Here is a 19,881-nt window from a genome sequence, read left to right on the forward strand (position 1 = left end):
TTGGAAGGTCATCCTTGATCATTAGGATTTATACTAGATTTACATTTTTAGCTTTGTCCGAGGAGATAGTACTCCTCGGACTAGGACCACCCATGCTTCTCGGCCAAACCCACATGCTCGCGGCCAAAACCACATGCTCTCGGCCAAATCCCAAAATCCATGACCCCACAATTATAATGAATATGTGTGTGTAATTTATAATTGAACTTTTTATGATGAATTCATTTTTAATAAAGTTCTATAACAAGTATGCTATAATACATATACAATATTCTCCAAAATTATTTTATATAAAATATTATAATATTATTTGTGTATTGTAGGCTTACTTGCCGGTTTATTATTAAAAAAGAAATATGTAAGGCCATGTCCGTCATTTACATGACAAAATGACATGTTTTAGTTTAATGATTTTGGGATGTTTGATAGAGTAGTTTGAGATAAGATTTTTAAATTTTTTATAATTTTTTGAAATACGTGTGGGTAAAAAAATGAGTAAAAAATTATGTAATATTGTTTAAAATGTGAAAATATAAGTTTAAGTTGGCCTACCAAACATGCCATTTATTTCTATCTTGCAACTTGGAAATCTTTTTTTGTTTTTTTGGGTGGGCGACGATTAAAATGCAACTTGCAAGACAAACGGTCAGTATGTGAAAGTGCTATAAATTAAGGTTAGTAGCGAAGCAAGACTCTCACAACTGTGGAAAAAGAGTGTGTTAGAAAAAAAGTATGGCTGTGGAAGAAGCAATAGGTGAATACACTCAGGATGGGACAGTGGATCTGAAAGGGAACCCAGTCCTTAGATCCAAGAGAGGTGGATGGAAAGCTTGCTGGTTTGTCGTCGGTAAACTCTCTGTCTCCTCTCTATCTCTAAAATAAAACATTGAACCTTTAGATTTGTGATTTATCCACAATCCACTCCTACATACCTTTACAAGGCCACTGAACTTTTTAAGTTTATTGTGTCTGTCTCACTTGCAGTGGCTCCTCGAAACTTGGGATGCCTTTTTTTTTTTTTTTTCTTATTCTCTGGAGGTAGTGAGTGGGTATATCTATTTATTTAAAAAGTTAGCTAGCATGCCCTTTACATGGCTTATTAGAACTAAAATTAGATTATGAGCTTTTTTTAATCACTAATTTTGCTCCATTTGAGAAACATCTCACTTCTGATGGAGTAGATTGTTATTGGAATAGCTTAGATAATTCATGGCTATTGCCGTGTTAGGTCTGATCCAATATTTTCTTGATAAAGCCTTGAAAGTTCAACGGTAATTAGTTTTTTTGCATCCTATAGAGGAAGATGGGCTTTCTATTCTGACCATTCCGTCTCACTTTCTTCTTCTTTTCTTTATTTATTTTTTATTTTTTAAAAGTCGTCTTAATTTCTTCTTTGCTAGTCATAAATAAGAGAAGGGAAGTTCTCTGTCCATAACTAAGTCCTGCTCCCCTTTACTAAGAGACTCAGCTGGTTTGAAGTCTTCCTTCCCATTGTTTCAACTATTAAATTATAGAAAAATAAAATTTGGTTGGCATAATCCCATCTTCTTTCTTTAAATGAGCTCATTATGCATATTTTTCAATCATTAAAAGTTTTAAATTGATCCCAAATGAATATTTCGAAGTTTTAAGGTTTTTTTTTGAAAATATTATATACACATAGTAGTTATATAGATGAATCTTGAAGGTGCTTCTAATGTCTAGATTAGGAGAATTAAATTCAGAACTCAAAGATAACGTGAGGCCTAAAAAAAATTAATATTATCCTCAGATTGGCTGAGAGAGTCTAAGACCGGTGACGAGCTCTCTCTCTCTCTCTCATCACGTAAATTAATGTTTTGTCCACATGTCACTCCGTACCTATTTACAATTTTGCATTGACTATTCACACCAACCGATCACTATCCCACAACTCATATGTCAGAAATAACACCTTCCATGTAATCATTTATCTAAAAAGAACAAATTTTCCTGGAGTAACTTTTAATTTATTTTTTCATTCGGAAAAGACGAAAGAGTAGGAAACCGTGGCTGCATATATAGAACACAAAGATGAGTCTCTAATTCAGATCATTCGTATCAGCTTAATTACTTATTTGATTTGATTTTATTATTATTTCAATTTTTTTTAGTATTTTTAAGATTTTGCTTCTCTATTTTGTTCTCTTACCCCATTTTAACTCTAATAATGAGAAAATTTATGACCACAATTTTTTGGGTCATAATTTTCGACTCTAATATGTAGCAGCAAATTATAAATGGTGGAAAAAAAAATGGTTGAGAAAGTGATGAACAATTATACACATTTAAAAAAAAAAAAAAATAGAATTGTGTCAAGAATTGTGGCATAAAAATGGTACTCTAGTCTTATAACAACTCAAAACTCCTAATTAATCCTAATTTTGCATTAGGTTTTCTTTGTGTTTTTGGTCTTAACTTCTAACCAACTTTTTAAGCACATGCAAGCTCCAATCTAATCATTGTATAGTCTTAGTCGGCAGCAACCATTGGTGACCTTTTATTTATTTATTTCTTCTTTTGACTTAACTGTGCAGCGTATGAGGTTTTTGAACGCATGGCCTATTATGGTATATCCTCCAACCTGGTTGTATATTTAACAAATAAGCTCCATCAGGGCACAGTCACCTCTTCCAACAATGTCACCAATTGGGTTGGCACTATTTGGATTACTCCCATCTTGGGTGCTTACATTGCTGATGCTCATCTCGGCCGATATTGGACGTTTATTATCGCATGCATAATTTATCTCTCGGTAACGCATCGATCTGTCATTTTACCAATATAAATCCTTTGTTTCATTTTTACTTATTTTAATTAACGTGTCATTCGATTTGCATGATTATTCCTCGCATATAGGTACACTAACTTACCTGTCTTGATATACCTGATTGAGTAGATAAGAGCTAATACTTGCACGACTTAATCAAGCCCTAATGAGTCCCTAACACGTGTTTTAGAAGTTTAGTCAAGTCAAAGATGATAAACGTAACATTGAATTTCTTGTCAAAGATTACTTTTTACTAGATTGTTACAATTGATATATATATATATATATATATATATATATATATATATATATATATATATATATATATATATATATATATATATATATATATGGTAATGTTAACAAGCATATGTGCTTGTTATGGTTTTTTTTTTTTTTTTTTTTTTCACTTAAAAAAAAATTTGTTAAAAAAATTACCAAAAGAGATAAAAAAATTAACAAAAACTGAAAATTATCAAAAAGCTGAAAAATTTGAGAGAGAGAGAGAGAGAGAGAGAGAGGGGCTGAACTCCTCAAAATCTTTATCTTCAATCCAAAGGGATGCTTACCTAGCTATGACATTTCCTGTCTATTTCAATACTACTCAACTATGATTTTTCTCTTCTAGAAAACCGTAAAAGCATAGCAAAGAAGTCTATTTTGTCCATGCATGGAATATGAATGGTTGACTTGGAATTCTATGTTATAGGGCGGTAGTTGGTGAAACTTGTCAGTTCCCCTCATGTCACCAATCAGGATTCGAACTTGGGACAAAGTTTAAAATAATTTTTTTTATTTTTTTTATTTTATGAAATATTAACAAAATATAACATATAAAATAAATATATTTTAAACATTTTAGCATATTTTTGATAAAACTCGACGTTATTATAGAGTTAAAAATATTTATATTTAAGGGTAAATCTTTTTTTTCATCTTTTTTTTCATCCTATTTCAGAGGAGCTCTTAAATATATATTTATATCCGGTTTGTATTTTTTTTTCTTCTGAATTATCTCTTTAAAAAGTCACTTCATTTTAGATGCTATCTGACTCATCATTTTACAACATATTCTGTTAAAAGGTTGAATTCAAGAGTTCTTCTCCTACTTTAACATATTCTGTATTTTTTCATCACATATATATACATTGACTTTTTTTTTTTTTTTTTGGGGCAATGGCCCCCCCTGCCCAGCGTGGGTCCGTCCCTGCTCACTCGGCTGTGCTATTCTTTTTTCTTTTAATAATATTGGTTGTTTAGAAAGTGGACCACGGGTTTTGTAGATCACATCTGGACTGTTCTCGTTTTGACACAAAGCTTTTAGTAGTTTTTTATTTTTGTCTTAGTAGGTATTTATTTTGTTTTTAATTATTTATTTAATAACAAAGCTATTTTTGAAGATAAATTAAATTTTAGTGTCTTATCATACATTTAGTATAAAAATTATCGAAAAATTATATATTTTTTATTATATTTAATAAATAAGTTATCAGAAAGTAGGAGACATCGAAACAAACAAAATAAGTCCAACTTAGAACTTGACGGTTGTCATGTTGAGTCTAATAAGTCCAATTTACTGAACTGCGTTCCCATTATGTGTCTTGACTCAATTCCTCTAATAATTTTACTTCTATTGCCTTCTAGAAACCGAATTTAATGAATCAAGGATAGATATTTGTGAGCAAGTGGGCTGAGAGAACAAAGAAAGAAAAAGGTTGGCCGGGTTGGTGGGAATTTGAAAAAGAAATGGGAAAAATGTATTAAACAAAAAAAAAACATGGAGAGGCTTGTGCAAACCATAAAATGTTTTTTTTTGCCGAAAGATATGAAAAGTTATACCTAACAAATATAAACACAAAAGATTTTAAGAAGTTTGAAAAAGTCACGTGTAGGATAACCACGACAGTTTACCCAAACAGAGAGATTTTAACTTTAGGGTCACAATTTTTTATTTAAATATCATATAATAAGGGGGCTGTCATCGCTACTAAACCATATGTATAGAATTTGAATTTTAATATAAAGGACTTTTTTTTTTATAAATATTTTCCAAATATAATAGGGTGGGTCATGGCCAACTTGGCCTAATCTTGTTGGTAATGGAGACCTATATATATTGAACCAGTTGCCAATACCTGTCACTTTTTATTTTATTTATTTGTTATCAAATCTACCTGTCACCTTTGGTGCTTATTGCGATTTGATCACCCAATCCCATGCAAAAATCAGGCCTTGTGTAATATTGGTGCTTTGCCTAGTATTGACTTTCTCACTTTATAAATTGTTATGGATAACTTTTCAATCACACACACAAATGATAACTTTTCGATTTTTCAGTAACACTCCTCTCTTCATGTGTGAGCTGCTTTGAGTGGGTTGAATTTTGTTAAATGGAAGATATGGTGGACACATTGATTGAATTTAGGACCTTTTATTTTGATAAAAAAAAATATTAAATTATTAATTGTTCAAAAGTTTAAACAATTAAGGAATTGTGAATTTAACCTTTTAATCGTTTATATATAATTAAAAATTTTATTGATTGCTCCTCAAAAAAAAAAAAAAAAATATTGATTATATTTTTTTAAAGAGTCATCAATCATATTCATTAATATATCAATTTGTAAATCTTTAATAATAAAATTGATAGTAGTTTTGACTTTTTAATTTTTAATTTTTGGTTTTTGATTATCTTTGTATGCAAAACACCCAACGGCAATCATGCATGGAGAAAGAACATTTTTGTTTAAATTGTGGAAATTTTATGTGGCTGAATTGGTGTTAACTATATATTGACAGGGAATGTTACTATTAACATTGTCGGTTTCACTGAATAGCCTAAAACCGCCTCCATGCAATGAAGTCAATTTGGGAAACTGTAAGAAAGCATCGACCTTACACCTTGCAGTGTTTTATGGTGCACTATATACCTTGGCCGTGGGAACAGGCGGAACCAAGCCCAACATCTCCACTATTGGTGCAGACCAATTTGATGAGTTCAACCCCAAAGAGAAGGGTCATAAGCTTTCCTTCTTCAATTGGTGGATGTTCAGTATCTTCTTTGGGACACTCTTTGCCAATACAGTTCTTGTGTATCTCCAAGACAATGTGGGATGGACTTTAGGGTACGGGCTTCCGACCCTTGGACTAGCAATATCTATTGCTATCTTTGTGGCTGGCACACCCTTCTATAGACACAAGGTGCCCACAGGGAGTCCCTTCACAAGGATGTCAAGGGTTGTAGTTGCTGCTATACGGAAATGGAGGGTGACTATCCCTAATGATATTAAAGAGCTCTATGAGCTTGACTTGGAAGAGTATGCAAAGAAAGGAAAGTACAGGATTGATTCCACACCAACTATGAGGTATGTATTTCCTAAACGTTTACTTGTATCAATTGGCTACATTGTTCTTGTCTATTACAATGGAGAAGAAATTAAAGGCTCGCTTGTGAGAAAAAGTAAATAAGAGGAATGTATATAAACAAGACAAGCAAAGATAAAGGTGACCCTAAATTCTACCCTAACTCACTAATTAGGCGTTTATAAAAATAAAACAAAAAACAAAAAACACACTAATTAGGTAAATATTGATAGAGAGCTAACACATTAAGTCTAGTGACAACCAATTTTATCACTGGTGAAGTGGTAAATTGTTATTAGTGTATAGTCTCAATGAAAGTGATTTTGTAGTAATATGACAGCTTAACAAGTTGTGAAATTTGTTGTATTTATAACATTGTTTGTTGGAGAGCTTAACAGAATGATTAATCTGAACAATTTTGGCCATCCCGCCAACATAGTTAAAGTGACATTTTACATTAATCCTAAGTCTAGCTGTTGAGCTTAACCTATCCTAAACTTGATATGCAATAATCTTCTGCATTTGTCCTAATCTTACTTAATGTTGCACTCAATCAGCCTCCTTACCAAGGCATCTGTGAAAACCGGTTCAACGAATCCATGGATGCTGTGCACAGTTACACAAGTTGAGGAGACCAAACAAATGCTACGAATGATTCCCATCTTGGTTGCCACCTTTGTACCGAGCACAATGGTTGCTCAGATCAACACCCTTTTCGTCAAGCAAGGTACCACTCTTGATAGAGCCCTTGGCAGCTTCAAAATCCCCCCTGCAAGTTTAGCTGGATTTGTAACCATTTCCATGCTTATCTCTGTGGTGCTCTATGACCGGTTCTTTGTCAGGATTATGCAAAAGTGGACTAAAAATCCTAGAGGTATCACTCTCCTTCAGAGAATGGGAATTGGGCTTGTCATCCACATTTTGATAATGACAGTCGCATCTCTAACTGAGAGATATAGACTTAGTGTGGCTAAGGAACATGGGCTAGTTGAAAATGGAGGACAAGTTCCTTTAACCATATTCATTTTGCTCCCTCAGTTCGTGCTTATGGGAACAGCAGATGCATTTTTAGAGGTTGCCAAGATTGAGTTCTTCTATGACCAGGCACCAGAAAGCATGAAGAGTCTTGGGACTTCCTATTCCATGACTACCCTAGGAATTGGAAACTTTATAAGTAGTTTCCTTCTTTCAACAGTTTCCCACATAACCAAGGAGCATGGTCACCGAGGATGGATTCTAAACGATCTGAATGCTTCTCATCTTGACTATTATTATGCATTTTTAGCGGTACTGAACTTCCTAAACTTTATTTTCTTCTTGTTTGTAATTAAGTACTATGTGTATAAGGCTGAAGTTTCGGATTCCATAAAAGTGCTTACAGAAGAATTGAAGGGAATGACAGAGATTAGAGACTGAGGGATGGAGAATAATAAAAATCATACATAAGTCAAAGCTGATAGTCTACTTTCTGATAGTTCTATTAAACAGCTAGCTATCTTTGAGGACAGGCTATTCATATATAGCCTATTGTTGTTATAGCTTTCGGGTGATGGTAATTAAAGATAGTGTATTTCTGATTTTCGTTTACCTGACAGGGGAGAATGTAATGTTCACAAGTTGTTTAATAGAAAGAAGAATGAAATACAGTTGTCAGATTAATGCCCACTAGTGTTTGTCTTGAACTCCCCACCTTTTTTTGAATGAAGTTTCTTTATTCATTATCAACATTTGTTAATAAATAGACTCCTTCGAACAAGTTCAGATCTTTATCTTGGACCGGTCAACAATATGCAACTTGATAATTTTGATTGATGAAGTTTCTTTATTCTTCATCAACATTTGAATTTATACAAGACAAGAGTTTCAATTAGATAACGATAAATATCAACATTTGAATTTATTGATAGACAACGATAACCTATCAATAAAACTAATCTTAATCCACACTAATTTATTTAAATAAATAAAATATATCTCTATTATTATTCATTCAATACTAATTAAAATAAAGGATTTGGTTAATTTATGCTTTTAGAGCATAAATTAATAATCTATTTTTGAAAAGTTTTATAGGAAATTGAAAATGTTAAAAAAGTTTAACAGTTTTTTCAATTCTCAATAAAAAATTTCTTAAAATAATTTATTAATATACACTCTAAAAGTATCCGTTAGTAAAACCCTTAAAATAAATTGGGCAAGTAACATTTATCTCTCCTAGAAAACGCCCTTGTCCTCAGGGGTCTTTCTACTTTTTCTTTTTATTCTTTTTCCTCTTCCACAAAGTACTTCTCTTTAATTTCTAAAATGTCGGCCTTTTGGATTTGATATGCCTTCCTTTTTTGCATTTTCCAATCCTTTTACTTTTGACGAAATGCATTTAGCTTTACATACTTGTCCACTCTTTAAGACCTTGTTACTACTTGTTAGTTGCACGAACCAGCTGCAATCGTTGAAAACTTTTTATGTTTTTGTGATTGTAGTTTTCCTCCTTTGTGCCATTATTTTGGGACCCTCCATTGTCATCGTGCCTTTCATGGTTGTCCATTGCATAAGCCTACAAGTTCTCTCTTTCTCTGTGTGATATGTGTAGAAAAGGCAATATGGTGGTCCAAGAACTTCCAAAGTAGTTTAATTAGTTTTGCAAGGGCTCCTTTTGACTTGGGGTTTTCCTTTTAGGGTATTTGCTGCCAGGGCCGGCCCTAGGTTTAGGCCAATTAGGCTATTGCCATGGCCCCCTTACTAGAGAAGGCCCCAAATTTGGGGGCAAATTTTTTTTTTTTTATATATAAATATTTTTGGGAGATATTAAAACATTTTAGTTTACATCTTTTTTCATTGTTAAGAAGACTCAAAGAATTAAGTAATGCTAGAGATAGAAATAAGACAAATTTAAATAAATAGGTCTTACAAATAGACATGTTACTAATCACAAATAATTCAAATAAGAAAATGTTAAAAATATTATAAATTTTACTACATAATTTTTATTGATTTAATTATTTTTATACAAGATAAAAATTCTACTCTAACCTAATCTAAGAGTATATGTGTGTGAAACTCTCTTCTAGAAACTTAAATCTCGGTTATTGCCCCCCACACCTCACAAGAACTTATACTTATGGAGTGATCACTGTACCAAGGGTGCGTGGTGGTCTCCATAACTCTTATAATTTGATGTGACAATGAATATGATAGGTGGATTTCAACAAACTATTGAATGCATTTTTTAATGAATATTTATGATTGGTGATATATCTTTGTAATTCTCATGTTGTAAATTTTATAATATTTCTAGTATTTTGGTAAGCCTTATGTCATTGATCACATTCATTACAACACCAATTTGTAATAAAATTTGTTATAACTTTAGCATTTTCTCAAAAAAAAAATCATATTAAAAAGTAAAAAGAGTGGATTTAAAAAAATATATTATATAAAATGCTAGTTAAATATTATTTAAGTGATAACATAAAGGCTCCATTTGAAGATTTCTCCTTACGCCTCCGAAACGCTTGGGCCGACCCTGTTTGCTGCAAGAAGAGACCAGGGAAGAAGAAATTCAAAAGGAACAAGCCGCACAACAACAGAAGGAGAGATAAAAGCAGCTATGCCCAACCAAATGTTAACACTTAATAAAAATAATAAAGTTAGCAACGTAAAAAAATTTCACAACATTTTCAAATTAGCCTATCCCACATAAGGGCTCATCATCATCATTTGCAATTTATATTTTTTAATTAAACTATAGATTATTTTTGGAATGTTGTGAAATTGTTATAATTTTTGTTATGTTATAGCATGACTCCTACATACCTTTATACAAGAAATTATTTAGTCTTTTAGGAAGACCACGTCAGCAATGCCTAATGGTTCCATGCAATAATATAATGCCATCTGTTCAATTTAATTGAGCAATCATCCATGCCACCATTCAAATAAAAAGTAAATTATATATTCACCATCAACCCCCACTCCTTATCTATGACGTGGTTGGTCCTCTAAAAATAAAAAATCACAGAAACATCAACACTTCAAAATCAATTATTTATATTAGGTTTAGCTAACTTTGGCTAATCTTTTGACAAAATACACTTTACTTATAATTGGGTAGATCTAGGATGTGTTTAGTACTTCAAGAAACATGTTGTTCAAGCCAAGTATTAAAACCATAAAGATTGGACCAAGAAACAAGTGAAGAAATGTTGTTCATTAAAGCTTGACAGATACCTTGACAGAAACAATATCTATCGAGACTTAATGAAGAAAGCTCGATAGAAACTTGACAAAAGCTGAATCTGTCGAGATCTACGAAATCAGAATTTCCAAATCTGATTTTCAGCCTATGCTGAAATATTTGTGTAGGATTTCTTTTCTCACAACCCTAAACATATATAAGGTTTATTTTAAAGGCTGTCATAGTGGGTATGCACATAGAGAACATATGCAGAAAGTGATCTAGTGTCTCATTCTCTTTGCAAGAAGTTATTGCGTCTTTTGCGCTTTAGGGTTTTGTAACCAAGTACTTCTTGATCTTCATTGTTGATGAAGTGAAGAACTTTGCGGCCAACAATCTTCTTCAAGTTGGTGAGTTAATCACGTATTGGAATCCGTACATCATTGGTTAGTCACCTACTAAGATTCATGCAAAAGGGTTGCGTTTATATATTGAAAAGTTCAGAAGTTTTGAAGCGGTAGAAGGTTTCTGCTGTAAGTTCATCTGCGGAGATTGTAGAGTCTAGGGACAAAGGTTTTGTACTAGATCTGAAACTTCTTTTTACTATAATGAATTGCTTTCAGGAAGGTTTCCCCCCCCCCAGGTTTTTTACTGTGAAACGAATTTGTTTCATTGGTTTTCTTGAGTCATCATATCTTGTTTTATTTACTATTCCGTTGTTCATGATATTGATGTCTGTTTGTTTTAATAAGGTTTATTTATAATAAATCCAATTAACAATTTGAGTTTAAAACTTGTTAATTCTATTAACCGGGGTCTAAATTCCCAACAAAAACCTAGGCATGGAAGGAGTGTGATAAGTTTAGATATGGAATGGTGGCAACATCAAGTCCTTGTTTGCCCCTAAGGAAGATTCTAGAACCACAAAGTTTTTCACAACTTCTTGCTATAATTGTGACATGACAAAGTATGATTGGTGAAGAAAAAATGGTGAGTCCTTGCGAAAGTGATAGTTAACCACTCAGTTTATAATGTCAGAGTTATGACAAAAATTGTGGAATAATTTGTGATCTATCTATTCATGACATGGCTTGGGGAGTTCTGACTTTCCATAAAAAGATGAGTTGACTCACACTTGCAGTAGACGAATATTTGTATGAGGCCCTAGTTATTTTGATTTTGTCACTATTGATGATCCAAACATGTCAATGATATTAGAGTGATTTAGAATAGTTACTTTTTTTTTTTTCCTTCTAACGAAAGGAAATGTAACGAGTTTTATTGAAACTCTTTATATCTTTAGATTTCGTTTGGAAGGAAGGAATAGAATGGAATGAAAAGAATATTTTTAGAGTATTCTTCATTTTCCTTTGTTAGGAGTTTGGAAAATTCATTCATTTGTTTTGGAGTTTAGGTGGGAGGGAATGAAATGGTTAGGAGGGAACCCTCATTTTCTCTCAAAACCTCAAATTTTCATTCTCCCAAATTAGGATGAATAGAAGGGAATGAAATTAGGTTTAATGAAAATTTTATTGAAACTCTTAAATTACCCCTTGAATGTTAGCAATTTTTATTCTCAACCAGCCGTACAAATATTTTTGCCCTCTCTTTGCTGCTCTTTCTTTCTCACGCTGTTGTTTTGATTTCATTAATTTATTTACTATTAAAAAGCTTTTGCTAATATACGTATTCTATGAATGCTAGTGTACGCTCTGAGTTTTTCACTTGTATGAAGTTCAATTGTTACTATGGTCTTTTGTATGAATGCTAGTGTACTACACATATTCTGCAATTATTAATTGGTTTATTTAAAACTGTATGATTACCTGCTTGCCTCAGTTAAGTCCAGCCCTACGCAACTAGCCGAATCCAACTGTTAACTTTTCACTTATGAAGTTTAATTCCTATCATTGTCTTTTGTGTGAATGCTAGTGTGCGTGTTCTGTAATTATCCATTGGTTTCTTCAAAACTGTATGACTATTGCTTGCCTCAAACCATTAGTTTCGAACGTTAAATTAAGTCCATTAGTTTTAATCAAATAGACCTCAGAATCATTAGACGATAGAGCCTTAGTTTTTGAATTTAAAATTAAGTCCAGATATCTTAATAAAATGTCTTTGAGTTATTGGTCTACTGTGCAACAAGTTGTTTATGTTATTGAATCCCACAGATAATTAATTTTATAGTTTAACAGTTTTATTTTTAGATTAGTTATAACACATTCATAATTAGTTAGACAATATCGTCTCAAAGCATCTTTTATAAATACAAAGGTCCTGTAAAATAATCCAGTGAGAGGAACCATTTACACCATTTTATCCAATTTCCATTTTCTTTATTATTATGATAGAACATGTGCCTATAATTTTTTTTAAGTAAGACTAATAACGTAACTATTTTTTTACTTAGATTGATTTGAATGATGAGGTATTTAAGACCATGAGTGCAAATGTATCCTATTGACATTGATGTCTAGGCCTAAAAATTAAAAAGTGTGAAATTTCTTGGCTAACTTTAAATTTGCTTTATTTTGTTTTTGTTTTTTGTTTTTTTTTGGCAAGACTCATTGCATAAGTGTAAGCGCACAATTGCACCTGGCCCCAAGAACAGTTACGGGCTCAGGCCCAATAAGCCTTAAACAATATGAATTTGTAGAGTGTGGGCTTGAAACCCAGGTTAGAAGTGACTAAGGATCAAATGACAAGTCAAAGATTGCTAACACTTGAAAACACGTTTAATATTGTAAATCGACCTCCTCGGACGTAAGCCGAGAGTTGTTCTTATATTATCTCCTTCCCTTTTTCCTTTTTATTACAAAAAAGTTCGTCCCCCTTTTTTGTTCTAGGTTGCTCCTTAAATACTCTTCTTTTTGATACTTTGTACACGTGTTGCCCTAACTCCCTCTTAGGCTAGATATTTCTTTTCTCAGTGCCTTTGAATAGTAACCAGAAGTTTCCCTTCCACTGTTCAGGTGTCACTTCCCCATTAATGCGGCCAGGGTGGTAGGTGCAGGGTCTTTAATGCGGATGTGGCAGCCTTTATCTTTGGTATTTCCCTAACATCGGTGCTTCCAGGAGATTCAAGGGCTCACCCCTTTTAGCCATTGGTCTTGGCCGTGTCATTCCCCAACCTTTACAATGAAGTCCCTGGTTCTCCAGTGTCCGTCCGAGGAGAAATTCACCCTCGGCTGTACTCTCGGATCCTCGGCGTATGGGCCGACCCGTAGTACTAACAAATTCCAAACCCAAGAGCAGGTCGGCATTCCTTAGCATAGCCTAAAGGCCCACATTCCCATCAGGGTCTTTTTACTCCCCATAATAGCCCCTCAAAACTCCAATTTTCGACGTCCGAGGAGAAAAATAGGATTTTGATCTGACGAGAACCTGCTCCACACACTTTGTGAGCGATGGCACGTGTGGAAATTGTTTCGCGTCCCAGAAGATGCCACTTGGCGGTTTTATTTTCAAAAACGCGCGCATTTATTACTGCCAGTTACACTTTGTCCCCAACGTTCAACGGCGAGATGGACATCCAACGGCCCTCATTACTCCACGAAAATTTGAGCGGGATAAATATAATTTCGAGGCCGCTTTTCCACACACCGTGACGCTTAGGGAACCTGCGCCTTCATTTAATTCCCCAGGGGTTAATCCCATCAAAACATCAGCCATCATACTTTACCTGCAGAAAATCGTGGAAATTTGCACATCTTCAACTTTGTAAGTTTTTGTTCTTTCTATTCTTAACCTTTTCTCCTCGGTCCTTGTCCTCGGCTGTCACTATAAACATTCTCCCTCTTAGAGTTTAATCTTTCGTTTCTTTCCAATGGGTAGGTTTAAGTGTCTAGTTGATACCGTCGCCGGAATGGAAGGCTTCAGAGCCAAATATCACATTCCCGGTGATGTAGTGTTAAAATATTGCCCGGCAGAAGCCGTGGCCGGTTCTAGAAAAGAGGGAGAAGTGATCATCCCAATGATAGCCTTTATAGAGGGTGGGATGACCCTCCCAATGAGACCTGTCACTAGGGAGTACCTTCGCAACCACCGGTTGTGTCCCGATCAGTGCCTCCCAAACGTTTTTAGAGTTTTGGGTAGTATCGATGCTCTAAACGAGCAGATGGGTTTAAACCTCACCTGGCACGACGTCGTCTTTCTGTACGAGTCACATAAACTTTCCAATGTAGGTTATTACATTAAGTCTCGCTCCAGTGTCGTTAGGCTAATCTCCTGTCTGCCCAAATCCAACAAAGGCATGAAGGACGACTACCTGATCGTCTCTGGGAACTGGCACGACGGCCTCCACTGCCCAGTTGAGTGGGGAGATCCAGGTGCGACACCTTAGGATTAACCTCCCCACCTAACAACTTCCTTTAATATTCACAAACATGCACACTAATATGTGTTTATATTTGTTTAACTTTATCACTTGCCATGTGAATCTGACCATGTCGTTCACTTTCACATCTTTCTTTGCAGATAAACAACACGTGCGTCCACGCTTGAGCCACTGCAGTGTTGCCGATCTAAACCGAGTCCTTCGCTCCGAGGTGTTTGTCAGCGAGGATTTACAACTCAGAGCCGCTCATCTGATTCTGGGGTACACTCCCATCTCTTCGGACTTCCAGGAGATAGAAAACGCTATAATCGCAGGTGACCGAAGGCGAAGGAAAATAAACGTAGCCCGGCCCAACTTTTTGGACGACCGCGATCTCCCCGACGCCCCCCACACCGTGTTGTACAACCAGCCCATAGCGGCAGTTCCCCTCGCCGTACATCCTCAGGGCGTTGCCATCCCAGAGGAGCGAGTGTCTTCTTCCAACACTTTGGACGAGGAGATAGAGCGATTTCAGTTCGAGGGCTCTCCACGACCTCGCGGAAACCCATTTGTTATCCTCTCCGACAAGGAGGAAGAAGAAGAAGAAGCCGAGGCCTCAGGGATTACAGGTCTAGTGATAGCGCGTCCAGACGATAGTACAACCGAAGAAGAAATGGACACGCTTAAGGATCTCATGTCCGACAGAGGTGCCCGGGTGGCAAAGAAGGGTGCAAGGGGGTCCCAAGCTCATCCTGCCTTGCCACCACCTCCTCCTCCTCCAGCCGACACTAAGCCTCCTACCGACGATCCTAAGAAGAAGAGAAAGGTGGACGCCGAGGTGGCTGGTGGGGAGAGGGCAAAGAAAATAAAACAGCAACCGCCTCTGGCCCAGCAGCAGAAGCTAGAAAAAGGCAAAGGGCGCGCCCGCTTGGCCGAGAGTGGGGAGATCAGAGAAGTGGCTGAGGTGCGACGAGCGCCAGTCGCCTGGTCTCCTGATTTGAGACTAGACGGCGCCCCTATTCCCTGCCACTCCAGCATAAGAGCCGTGCAACAAGGCCACACCCACCACTTAGTCGAGGTGCTGGAGCGTTCTCTTCTGCTGCCCAAGGACATGGAGTCTTTGGAGAAGATGGGCCATCCGCAGCTATTCCTCTCGTTAAAAAGGGGTTTAGCTCTGGTAAACTCCAATTGTACACTTTTGTTTTCTACACTTATTTATAAGCATTTCGTTGTATTTAACCTTCTTAACCCTTTCTCAGTCCATCCAAGAAGTTTTTGCGGCCGAGAAGTTCGTGGAGGACTCTCGGAGGCGTGTTGGGATGGAGCAGGAGTTGAGGCAAGAAGCAGAAAAGTCTCTGGGCCAGGCCCTGGCAGAGAAAGGAAGGCTCACTTCACAGCTGGCCGATCTGAAGAGAGAGAGAGACGGTGACAAGGCCAGCTTGAAGACAATGGAGAGTCAAGTGGAGGTGCAGCGTAAGCTCCTCCGTCAAAAGGAGGACGAGCTTGCCCAAATCCAACAGGTACGCTCCGATCTTGAAAAGGAGCTTGCGCTGGCTAAAGAGGAAGCTCATGCCCACAAGCACGCCATGGAGGCCGCGAAGAAGGCCAGTTACCAGGAGGGGGTCACCAAAACCCAAGAGGAGTTGACAGAAGCCTTCGCGGCCTTGTGCCGTGAATACTGTCAGCAAGTCTGGGGGGAGGCCATGAATATGGCAGGGGTTCCTCAAGTTTCCGAACTGAGGAAGCCCGAAAATATTTGGCTTCCTTTAGACATTCAAGAAATTGAAGACCCTCCTGTCCCTGCCTCTCCTGCTCTTCCTCCAGTGGTACAAGAGTTTGTTCCTACTCCAGTAACTCCGAAGGTTCCCATAAAGAGGAGGACAAGCGTGATGGTGCCGAGAAGGAGGAAACCCCAAGCATGGAGCCCCTCATGCCTTCAACGGACAAAGGAAAACAAGCATTATCAACCTTTGAAATGGAATTGAAGAGTACTGAGGCTGGCAGCAGCTCCCATGAAGCTCTCCTTCCCTAGCTTAGGGCCTAGTCTAGGAATTTTTGTATTCCCCTTTTTTGTATACGTTTAATGAAAAACATTTTATTCGGCCTTTATTATTGTTGCCTTTACTTTACTTTATTTTCTTCGTGTTTGCCATGAAAGTTTGTAACAACAAGTAATTACAGGGAATGTCACTCTACCACGCAAACCATCATGACTTCAAAAATTATCACATAACTTTAGATATTAAAAAGTGTCACTGTGCAAATAACTCACATAAAGATCAAACTTTTATAATCTGAACAGATTTGACAGTCAAAAATAAAGAACCGAAGATCCAATTTTAACAAATGGAGAAGTAATAATTTCCTTAACATGTGTGATAAGGGTAAGGACACCAACAAGATTTGTGATCCGAGGACTGTACTTGGCCAACTAAGGTTCTGTTTAACAAATGACAAGACATCAATTTTCACAAGGTTTGTGGTGCAAGGACTGCACTTAACCAAGTTCTGTTTGATTCTTAAGAACAGTAACTTCAAATGTTAATTTCCCCAAAGTAGGAGGTCCGAGGACCCGACATAACTAAGGTTCTGTTTAACAAATGACAAGACATCAATTTCCACAAGGTTTCTGGTCCGAGGACTGCACTTCTGTTTGATTCTTAAGAACAGTAACTTCAAATGTTAATTTCCCCAAAGTAGGAGGTCCGAGGACCCGACATAACTAATGTTCTGTTTAACAAATGACAAGACATCAATTTCCACAAGGTTTGTGGTCCGAGGACTGCACTTAACCAAGTTTCTGTTTGATTCTTAAAGATAGTAGCTTCAAATGTTAATTTCCCCAAAGTAGGAGGTCCGAGGACCCAGCATAACTAAGGTTCTGTTTAACAAATGACAAGACATCAATTTCCACAAGGTTTGTGGTCCGAGGACTGCACTTAACCAAGTTTCTGTTTGATTCTTAAGAACAGTAACTTCAAATGTTAATTTCCCAAAAGTAGGAGGTCCGAGGACCCGACATAACTAAGGTTCTGTTTAACAAATGACAAGACATCAATTTCCACAAGGTTTGTGGTCCGAGGACTGCACTTAACCGAGTTGCTCTAGTATTCATAAAGATAGAAGAGTCAAAAGTTAATTTTCCCAAAGTAGGAGGTCCGAGGACCCGTCATAACCAAGGTTCTGTTTAACAAATGACAAGACATCAATTTCCACAAGGTTTGTGGTCCGAGGACTGCACTTAACCAAGTTTCTGTTTGATTCTTAAAGATAGTAGCTTCAAATGTTAATTTCCCCAAAGTAAAGCATTCGAGGACTCCGCATAACTAAGGTTCTGTTTAACAAATGACAAGACATCAATTTCCACAAGGTTCCTGGTCCGAGGACTGCACTTAACCAAGTTTCTGTTTGATTCTTAAAGATAGTAGCTTCAAATGTTAATTTCCCCAAAGTAGGAGGTCCGAGGACCCGGCATAACTAAGGTTCTGTTTAACAAATGACAAGACATCAATTTTCACAAGGTTCGTGGTCCGAGGACTGCACTTAACCAAGTTTCTGTTTGATTCTTAAAGATAGTAGCTTCAAATGTTAATTTCCCCAAAGTAGGAGGTCCGAGGACCCGACATAACTAAGGTTCTGTTTAACAAATGACAAGACATAAATTTCCACAAGGTTTGTGGTCCGAGGACTGCACTTAACCAAGTTTCTGTTTGATTCTTAAAGATAGTAGCTTCAAATGTTAATTTCCCCAAAGTAGGAGGTTCGAGGACCCGACATAACTAAGGTTCTGTTTAACAAATGACAAGACATCAATTTTCACAAGGTTTGTGGTCCGAGGACTGCACTTAACCAAGTTTCTGTTTGATTCTTAAGAACAGTAGCTGCAAGCATCAGAGGTAGTCATAACTTTGAAATATTAACTGACAAAAGCACATTTTATTAATAATAATATCTTCTAAGGTTATTTACATTCCATGGACGTGGTACAATTCGTTCGTCCAGGTCAGCTAGCCGATATGACCCTATGCCTGCTACTGACACAATACGATAAGGGTCTTCCCAGTTGGGTCCTAGCTTACCCCAAGCTGGGTTTTTAGAGGTGCCAACAACTTTTCTTAGCACAAGATCACCAGGTGCAAGTGGCCTTAGCCTCACGTGGGCATCATATCCTCGTTTTAGCTTCTGTTGATAGTAAGCCATTTGAACCATAGCTGCCTCGCGTCGTTCCTCAAGTAAATCAAGACCTTTCTCTAGGAGTCCATCGTTATTCTCCGGGCTAAAAGAACTTGTCTTTAGGGTAGGAAAACCAGATTCCAAAGGTATGACCGCCTCGGCTCCATAAGTCATAGAGAATGGCGTTTCTCCAGTGGACCTGCGCGGTGTGGTCCGGTACGTCCACAGAACGTGAGGGAGCTCTTCTACCCATCTGCCTTTCGCATCATCCAACCTTTTCTTCAGCCCACTGACAATGACCTTGTTAACGACCTCGGCTTGTCCATTTCCTTGAGGATAAACTGGGGTGGAATATCTATTTATGATACCCATGTCACCACAATACTTCCTGAAAGCCTTACTATCGAACTGGACACCATTGTCCGAGATGAGTGTGTGTGGTATTCCGAATCTAGTGACGATGTTCTTCTAGACGAACTTCTTGGAGTCAACATCTCTAATATTTGCTAAGGGCTCGGCCTCAACCCATTTAGTGAAATAGTCTGTTCCCACGAGAAGCCATCTTTTGTTACCTGTTGCCCTTGGGAACGGCCCAACTATGTCTAGTCCCCACTGTGCGAAGGGCCAAGGACTGGAAAGGGGGTTAAGAACTCCTCCAGGTTGATGAATATTAGGGGCGAACCTCTGACACTGATCGCATTTCCTGGCATAGTCTTGAGCCTCCCTTTGCATATTGGGCCACCAATAACCCTGAGTTAGAGCTCTGTGGGCTAAGGATCTTCCCCCGGTGTGGCTACCACAAATCCCTTCATGCAGTTCTTCCAGGAGCCCTTCCGTTGAGTCAGGGTGTACACACAACAAGTACGGTCCCGAAAAGGACCGTTTGTACAGTTTCTGGTCCTCGGACAACCGGAAACGCGGCGCCTTTCGGTGTATCTTATCTGCCTCAGATTTGTCCTCAGGAAGGACATCATTCTTAAGAAAAGATACGACTGGGTCAATCCAACTAGGTCCAGGCCTTATTAGATGGATGCGAGGTGCGCCGGCAATGACAACGGAGGGTTTTAG

General features: G+C 37.1%; 1 protein-coding gene across 1 annotated transcript; it reads left to right on the forward strand.

Moving 5' to 3' along the window:
• Window positions 1–656: 656 nt before the first annotated feature.
• Window positions 657–7,816, forward strand: LOC142625634 (protein NRT1/ PTR FAMILY 5.2-like). Its single transcript, XM_075799298.1, has 4 exons — window positions 657–847; window positions 2,556–2,773; window positions 5,588–6,153; window positions 6,709–7,816. The coding sequence occupies exons 1-4, from the start codon at window positions 733–735 to the stop codon at window positions 7,565–7,567; spliced, it is 1,758 nt and encodes a 585-aa protein (XP_075655413.1). The 5' UTR covers window positions 657–732; the 3' UTR covers window positions 7,568–7,816.
• The last annotated feature ends 12,065 nt before the right edge of the window (window positions 7,817–19,881 follow it).

The sequence above is a fragment of the Castanea sativa genome, chromosome 2 (assembly GCF_040712315.1).
Source record: "Castanea sativa cultivar Marrone di Chiusa Pesio chromosome 2, ASM4071231v1".
In the NCBI taxonomy this organism is placed as follows: domain Eukaryota; kingdom Viridiplantae; phylum Streptophyta; class Magnoliopsida; order Fagales; family Fagaceae; genus Castanea; species Castanea sativa.